At 36.4% G+C, this 9,414-nt stretch overlaps 1 protein-coding gene across 2 annotated transcripts; it reads right to left on the bottom strand.

The window, feature by feature from the left end:
- Nucleotides 1–291: 291 nt before the first annotated feature.
- LOC125662301 (uncharacterized) lies at nt 292–6,138 on the bottom strand. Of its 2 annotated transcripts, XM_048894471.2 has the most exons (5): nt 6,110–6,138; nt 5,751–5,957; nt 1,542–1,628; nt 1,179–1,278; nt 292–532 (listed from the first exon to the last, which is right to left on the bottom strand). In XM_048894471.2, exons 2-5 carry the CDS (start codon nt 5,938–5,940, stop codon nt 442–444), a joined length of 468 nt encoding a protein of 155 aa, XP_048750428.1. In that variant the 5' UTR covers nt 5,941–5,957; nt 6,110–6,138; the 3' UTR covers nt 292–441. The 2 variants fall into 2 exon arrangements, with proteins under 2 accessions (XP_048750428.1, XP_048750427.1); XM_048894470.2 differs by lacking the exon at nt 6,110–6,138 and having other exon boundaries at nt 5,751–6,020.
- Nucleotides 6,139–9,414: the final 3,276 nt, after the last annotated feature.

The raw sequence follows: 9,414 nt of genomic DNA, 5'->3' as shown, positions 1-9,414 counted from the left end.
GGCAACATATTCAACTGTACATTTTTCTAAAATTTCTACTTTATTTGATGCGTCCAAAATCTTTGGATATTACTTACTTTAACCACTACGCTGCCCATATACCATGTGTGTAGACTAGAAAATAATCTCAGACTGATAGTCAGTCACCATGATATGTGACACAAGTCTTTTAAAATTGCTTCTTTATTCTCTATCAGTTCAGTACTTTATATCTATATTTCCCAGTCAATAAACAGACGCTTTAAATACCAAAGAGCTACCGAGGCAGAAAAAAACGACAAGACATACTGATGAAATTCAAAGAAAACTTTATAAAGGCAGTGTTACAGAAATAGCATGTATACCCTCCAGAAATCACTGCTGGTAAAACAAATAACATCACAACACGTTAAGACTTAAAATGAAAAATACTGGTCAACAAAATAATCAATATTGTCAAAATTACAAAAGCTCCGGATAAAACTCTTGTCGCCATTTGTACAGGAAACACAGCTCTACTATAAATGTGGTTTGATCGTTCGGAGTGGGATAGCTGTAAAGAAATTCCAGGAAACTATTAACAAGTACAAATATAGCAATCAGAGTAGACGTATAATCATTCTTTCTACATGTCAGTTTTCAAAAGCTGATTATTGTTGGACTTTTTTTTTTTCCATCAGTCGGTGTGTGTTCATTTTGACGTATTAACTTATTTGGGGTCCTCATTTCCTTACCCTACAGTACTGACTTGAATTTCTTGGGAAAATCTCAAACTGAAGTTTGATGTTTCCTTTATTTGGAGCAATCAAAAGTGAGGTAAGTGGGTTTTGCCAAGAAACCCAGGCCTGGTATAGATTTGGGCTGGGATTATTTTTATGTTCCTCCGATAATTCAGAATGTGTCAGTCATATCGAGACATCAAAGCCCCTGTGTGAAGTGCAGCAATTTAAGATGTGTACATGCCATTCAGGGTCATATCAGTTAGGTTATATTATCTTGCCAACACATGTCGTGACCTCAGCAGTAATGTCGGAAAGACCCGTGACTTTCGCGTCTAGACATGTATATATTTACGTAAGAAAGATGTCCCTGCTCTTTTGGTTTGACGCGACCAAAGTATCTGCGGGACAGAACCCTTAAACCAGATGTTGATGGAATAAAGTGCTTTACCATCGTCCAACTGAATCACTCTCACGTACCTTACAATGCTCCTTAATACAGTTCCCCTGTGCTGGATGTTGAATCCATCTCGAAATGAGAATAGCCGGCTGGGTATGAAACAGTCCACCAGGGCAAACCCTGCAAGGGAAAACAAAACTTGCTGAATACACATAATGGATTGTAATGTCCATGTATTTCAGATTGGGGAAAGTAATCAATTGTAGGAAAGACAATGTTTAATCTACACTAATAAGTAAGAATAAGTCCAGATTCCAGCCTCCGTATTTAACTATGTATTAACCACATGCATTTTATTTATTGTTTTTCTATGTGGAGGTAAAAATTGACTTGCATAGTGGAGATAATAATTACATAGGAACTGTTTCAGACTTAATAATTACCTTGTTTTTTACAGCATAAAGATTCACGATTTGGCAGTCCGCCTTGAAGTTGATAATCGCCAGTGCAGTTGAATCCACCAAAAGCATCTGTTGGGGGAAAAACCCACATTATAAGATTTGGAATAAATGTCAATGTTGTTTGTATTATCTGGTTATATAAACAACGACAACATGTTATACATGTATATGTATACTCAACATAGAACGGGTTAACCGGCTGTATACTCAACACAGAACGAGTTAATAACCGGCTGAAATTATTCCCATAATTCCGTAGTGTTTATATAATCACCCAGTCTCTACCCAGAGTTGTCGTTCCTTGCTCTCACTTACACCTCTATTAATGTCTCAAAATAAGCAATGTTATTCCACATGTAAATCCCCCTTTTTACGGCTAATAAAACTAAGAACTATTTTATAAAATATCGGGAAAACGTAGGACAAGCAACTATTTGTAGATTTTTTTATCATTACTATATATTCTTCATGTACCCATGTATAGTCCTGGTGCAATAGAACTACCCAATATCCACGTTTCAACCCAAATCAATGCTTCTTGTGTCACAAAAAGACTTGACATCTGCTCAGTATTTATTTATTTACGTATATTTTTGTAACTGAAGTCAAAACCCTACTTTATTTGAGCATACGTGCCATTTTACAATAAAGTGCACCGCCACGGCACATGATACGCCCGTCACATATTGTTAACAGTATAGATTGTACCCATTAAAACATTTTTTTTTATATCACCTTAATTAAATGTCACAGTGACCTTAAAGTAGGATGCGACACACCTTCTACCTAAGATGCATTAATTGACCAATTTTGGTGATTCTAGGTCTAATAGTTTTCAAGTTATGAGCCGGACAAGTTTTTGCCATATATGGACATATCTTCTTAATGAAAAGTCACAGTGACCTGGTTTTAATGTGCGACACACCTTCTACCCAAGATGTATCTACAGACAAAGTTTGATGATTCTAGGCCTTGTAGTATTTAAGTTACGGCTCGGACACGAAAAAGCTAACAGACGGACGGACAGACGGATATCTTCTTAATGAAAAGTCACAGTGACCTGGTTTTAATGTGCGACACACTTTCTACCCAAGATGTATCTACAGACAAAGTTTGATGATTCTAGGCCTTGTAGTATTTAAGTTACGGCTCGGACACGAAAAAGCTAACAGACGGACGGCCAGACGGATATCTTCTTAATGAAAAGTCACAGTGACCTGGTTTTAATGTGCGACACACCTTCTACCCAAGATGTATCTACAGACAAAGTTTGATGATTCTAGGCCTTGTAGTATTTAAGTTACGGCTCGGACACGAAAAAGCTAACAGACGGACGGACAGACGGACGGACATGAACACCATACCATAATACGTCCCGTCTTAAGACGGGCGTATAAAAATCTTGTAAAACCCTTGAGACGTTGACAGAGGTGTAAGTGAGTGTAAGGAACGATAACTCTGGGTAGAGATTGATCATCACCTAAACATTTTATACACTGTATATGGGTTTTTGTGTCAAAATAGGTGGATCTTTTTATTTATAAATTTAAACATGACACAAGTTTGTTATGGGTGCGAATATACACAGAATTTTATTAACACACAGACTTCCATAAGATCTATACATACTGCGGGAGACTGGTTTCTTGTTAGCAGTCGGGGACTTTTTTATGAACGTATTTTTCATATACATATATGTACAGGAGTTGCACTCGCAATAATTCGCACACAAGGAAACGTTATAATTCTCTGCTTAAGAAAATTACCCGAAGCCCAAACTATTCATTTTAAAGGTAGAACAAATATATCTGCAAATTTCAGCGCTTCTTTACTGTTCATTGTCTTGTTTTCGGACAGTTTTACAATTTGATATGTCACATGTTTCATTCAATGAAACTTTAAATGGATAACATGTATTAACGTGGCATACCAAAACAATTCGGTTACACAGAAATGTTTTTCGCAGATGTACATTTTCCATTGCTTCCTACACATTGATGATACACTGGTTCCCTTACTTAAATACTCACTTTCCCTTTGTATTGAAACATTTCTGGATTGATAAATATTTTCAATCTACTTCCATGTTTGTACTATAACTTAAAAAAACATATTTAAGAACTAAATTTCATTTTCCAAAATACAAGAGGGCATGACCTGCGACTTACGCTGGCATATTTTATGAAACATGTTGTCTCTTTGTAAAAAGTATGCCGGTGTGAGGCATCGCAAATTCATAGTCTCATATATTTTCAAAAAAAGCAAAGATTTATTAAGTCCTATTTTCATTTATGTCGGAATTCCGAGCCGGTAAACTAGACGATTTATATTTATTTGTATTCCAATGCGGATTCTTTACAATTACAATTTAACGCATCCATGAGCAAATAGCAATCATTACAATTTGTTAAAGCAATACGGGTGGTAACTGACGGTATTTTTTCAACTATCCAATTATTCACCAAATAATACCTATCAGTATAACTAATATGATCCCCAAGATCTGAAGAGTAATTCAGCAAAATGATCATGGGAATATTATTTGAGAGCATACCTACAAAGAGCGTTTCGTATAAACCGTCACTGCATCGTATACACGGACATGAACACGATTATTGCCGAACATAATAGGGTTACTAAGACCGAGGTCATATATAAAGACGGAAACTGAAGTGTCTATACATTTCGTTTGTTTTAAAATATTATATCATTTCATGAATGACAAGAGGTACTATAAAGGCACATTTGCGTAATTATTACTTTCTTACACTTATAGTACTATTTGTTTACTAATCTGACACGTACTCAGCGCCTTTCTTTCGCTTTTTCCGAGTTGGCTACCTCCGAGGTTAATGCACATCGGAGAGTACGAGCAGGAATTACTGACCGGATGACAATAATTCATAAATCGACATTTTCTGCTGATTTGACGGGGTTTATTGCTTCACATCCACTCTGATTCTGTGAATTTATATATATTCAATCACAAATACATGTATGTTAAATATTTGTTGTTTATTTTTCAATATATTTACCGTCAGCTTGTATTACTTTATGATATGAAAGATATTGGAAATATAAATATAAAATAAGGAGTAGTCATTATACATGAGTAAGTGAGGCTCAATTTGCCTGAATTCCTTGGGTAGCCTTGTGGCATTCCACGAATTAAAAACCCCTACGAAATATAATATTTACAAAATGTGTTCGTTTACAAAAACCATATTCAAGAAACAACATACCAACGAAACTGGAGGACCATGTCAATCCATGGAAATAGGTCCCCGAGAAATTAACTTGTTCTACACATTAACTGACAGTAAGATTTTCCAAATCTGTTCCTAAATGACGAGGGGTTTTCATTTAACAGTGACATTAACTTGTCAGAGGAGATGATGTATCTGTCAAGTCGTCTCATTAGTGTAAACGATAGCTTGCGTAATATTAAAATATCTTAACTGCAAAAGGGCATACGGACTGGTTCCGTTCAAAGAGCAGGTCTGTGTTTTTATTTTGAAAGAGAGTGTTATTTGGAAGGCTACGGAAACAAAGATTTATGTATGACCGGAATCAGTTCATCTTAACAGCAGTAATTCACCTTTGTGGTATCCTATCAAATAAATTTAATCTCCAAGTATTTTACGTTGCGGTTTCAAAAAAAGTCAACATGCATGTACGATGTCGACGCTACAACAGCTGTAAAGATAGCACGCATGTTTAAGGTAAACACGCTGTATGTTTTTCATTTAACATTTTTCTGTAAACAAAAAACAAAACAAAGGTTATGATATACGATATTTAATGCATTTTGTGTCCAAGCGTCCACCAGGTAGTTACTAGGAATGTTTTGAACATAAAGTTTCCACATTATCAGATAATTAAGTGTAATTTCCATGCATCGTATTAAATATTCTGCAGACACGACATAGCGATGCAATAACGGGCTTACGTTGGAGCGGGGTTCATGCAGAAAAAACAATATTTCTGGATTACTTTAGATTTGGGAATTGTGGCAATGTTTTTTTTTTCTTAGGTTGATTTCTTAATCCAGGGGGGAAATGTAAGCTATTGTTTTTACCTAACACAAGTTATACAAATCTATAGCAAAAATTTAACCTTTCGAACATCTTATTGTTGCGAATTAAATCGGAACTACAATATATGGTTTAGTGTATTAAGCATAAATTCTACCTTGGACAAAACACCTCCCGTTCCATGGGCCTGGCACACACGTGTGGGTTGCTTCCGCGTCTTCCGGTCCGCGCCGAATTCCGACATCCAACTGGTGGTCTTCGCAGACACGTCGAAATTCCGTCTGTGCGGCAGACAAATTAAGGGCGATCAAAAGGTATGCTGACCATTGCAGAAATTTGGACGACATTTTCTGTGTCTAGTGTACTGGTTGATAAAGATAAATCATCAGTTATTTCAAAGCAGTTCTTCAAAGGGGGATATTGCCATTGTAATGCATACAAACTATTTCTCCTTTGCCTTTTCGAAAATGATATGTAAATAAATGTATTTGGCAAAGCAAAAGTATAAATTCTTACCTTGTAATTGATATTTGATTGAAGTCGTCTTTTAACTTATGTTTATATATATATGTGTGTGTGCAAGATATGGGTTGAACATGACTTGCCCCTGACTTCTAATATATTCATGCACACCAATGAAAAGCCAATAGCAGAAACTTGATTGATTATAATTGAACTTTAACAGGTGTATAATTTATATTTAATTGAAGAAAGACTTACAGGGCGAATGGCTGTGTACACTTTGATATTTTTGTAACCAATAGGTGATCCGGGAGAAAACTGCACCTAACAAATTTATGTGCAGAGTTTGAAATAAACAGGTTATTTTGGAGTTCCTGGTCCAATAGAACCCCTGATCACTGATTGATATTGGATCGATTGATATTGAATTTCAAAGGTTATTCATGTCATGTTTTCTAATCGTCTGGTTAACGACTTACTTTGACATAATTTTGTCTGTTTATTTCACATCTGACATAAATCATCGTGTGTTGATTTGGGCTTTACTTTGAACTTTGAATTGCTTCAAACTTATCAATTGTGCTATTTGATAAAATGTGATTGTACACCTTATAGCGGTACCCGGTGAAATCGTCCATCGTCATCAATGAAATCGCAATTAAATGCAATGCATTTGTGTACTATTACAACATCCACCTTTGTCCCCGGCACTAGATTTTAGAGCAGGGGTCATGGGCGAATGGGCAAAACGCTTAAAATGTCAGTATAACCTTCAATTGTCGTGTTGATTACTGATATATGTAACATGCGTCACAGATATGCGGAGTAACCGCTTCACCTATCACAATGTGTAAGCATGTTGTGTACTTATAGAATAATAAAGTTGTAAAACATAAACATTGTGTGGCAAGGGCATTTACATTATCTGATATTGGATTATTCGCGGTTTTCATTATACAATACAATACTAAGACTTATAGAGCACCCTAATCAATTAAAAATCTCTAAAGCGCTTTACATAAAAAGCAAACAATTCAAAGTAGACACAACAATGTCCTACATAACAAATGATGGTACATGTATATGATTGTAATACACCTTTAAACAGTTTGTGAATAACATAGATCGTCTCTTTTAGCTAGATATTAAAAGCAGTATTTAAAAAATGAGTCTTTAGATGTCACTTAAAAATGTACAGAGATTTAGCTTGGTGTAATCCGAGTGGTAAAGCGGTCTACAGTTTTGGCGCGGAGTACTCAAAACGCCTGTTTCCGTGAGTCTGTGTTCTTATTTGTGGAACATTTAGAAGCATCCCATTTCCCGAACGTAAATTTCTTGGAGGGCAATACCGGGTAATAATCTCACGTTGGTCCGGTTTTGTGAGCTAACGGTCGCGGTGCTTCAGTGGTTTGAATGTTTGCTTCGATACCAGGTCGTGGATTCAAGCCACGCTTGTGCTTTGAGGACCCAAAAGAAGTCAACATTAGATGAGGATAATAATGCCCGCACGTTAAATATACTCTCCGTCGTACTTGTGTAACTAGCATACCATATATATTTTTACTATATATGTCAGTTTTTTAAGTATATTTGAAACAATTGAGGTATTGGCCCTTAAATCATATATCCAGATACAATGGGTATTCCGATAGACAATTGTACTGGGGTCATCCCAACACCAACATTTTTAAAATCAAATATCTTTGAAATGTGTGAGATTCCCACCATTAAAGCAAATATATTTTTTGTTGCACACGACACAATGCACTGAGCACCAGGTTTTTGTTCGTCGTTTTTTCATCTCATTTGCCCCTTAAGGTGAAAAAGAAAATTCCGAAAACTTATTGCACATGAAAAGGACACCAACATCCATCGTTCAAAAGATGGTATGGCTACGCATATAATGTAAGAGGAATTCTGAGAACCTGGTTTTTGTAGAAATTGTCGTTTTCGACCCCCTATTTGGCCCCCAGGGTGACCTTATTGCACATCTACAGGTCACCACCAATCATCTTCCAAAAGATGCGTAAAATGTATGAGAACCAGAACCAGAAGTCCCGCTTCGTGACGTCAAACTTAAAACCGTACGCCCGGCATTGAATTTGAGAGTCACGGGTTTCTCGTGTGATGCCTTGAAAATTGAGGTTCTGCGTCACGAAAAACGTTTGACACGTTAAAAAACGAACCTTTGAACGTCACATACTGGTGTACATTCGCGGTTTACATACAGCTGGCGACGTATCAATATCAGTGAAACATTCTCATATACCGTATTCTTTTGCTATCACCGTTGGAATAAAAAGCTCAAAAAGTCATGAAGCTAATTTCTAATTATGTATTCTCTGAGTCGGATAGTGAACGTCCCATTTCGAACTTTTTATGATCGCGTGACGTCAAAAGTAAACAACTACAAGGCAACCTAGTGAAAGCGTGTACGCGGCCTGCAGGCAGTTGACGGGACACATTTAGCAATACAGACAGTCAGACGGAAAACAGGATAGAGAGAGCCACTTTTAGCAATAGAACGGGAGTTAAATTTTATGTTCAAAATGAAATCCACATTCAGTAGGACTATATATTCCCATGATGTTTCTTATAATATTTTTCTCACGCGCTTGCGCACAACCACCATAAACGTCACTCCTTCATATGTTTTCTCCTTACTTTGAGTAGATCTACTCCTTTAATACCCGTATATGATTTGTTGAAATTGTCAAATCGTATTATTTTTTATAGTTTATCATTCTGACAAAACTTTGTTCTAGTTTTTAACATCAAACAATACGACCCATTTGCATTTAAACAACGAATGCAGGGAAAGTTGTATGGCAAGTTTTAGTTTTTTTGTCCATAAGGTAGAAAAATGTTTGACTTCTTAATTTACTTACATACTGATTGCAAAAGTGAAGATAACGGAAGAGTTTTCAGTCTTATAAACATGATAGAGAGTACAGAAGTGAGTATGGCAAACAGAGACCCACATGCACACCAGAGGTGGGATCAGGTTGCTATGAGGAGTAAGCATCCCCTGTCGACCGGTCACACCCGCTGTGAGCGCTATATCTTGATCAGATAAACGGAGTAATACGTAGCCAAAATCAATATGTAAAGAACGGCCTAAGACACCAGACAGTGAATGTAGCGTGGGTGAACATTAAGGCCCATTGCCCTCTTTTTAGTAGAACATGCGATTTATTGCATACCCGGTTGAATGGGATAAAAGTGTAAGAATCAAGAAAAAATACTTGTATTTGGTATGCATATTCATTTCATGTCAATTTGCATTCAGGTACACGACATTGCAGAAGAAAAATGTGAAAGACCGATGTAATGTCACTTCATGGGAGGTGTTCATTAAA

Source organism: Ostrea edulis, chromosome 8 (genome assembly GCF_947568905.1).
Source record: "Ostrea edulis chromosome 8, xbOstEdul1.1, whole genome shotgun sequence".
NCBI lineage: Eukaryota > Metazoa > Mollusca > Bivalvia > Ostreida > Ostreidae > Ostrea > Ostrea edulis.
Note: the sequence above shows the minus strand (reverse complement) of the source record. Positions and strands in the feature narration are given on the sequence as shown.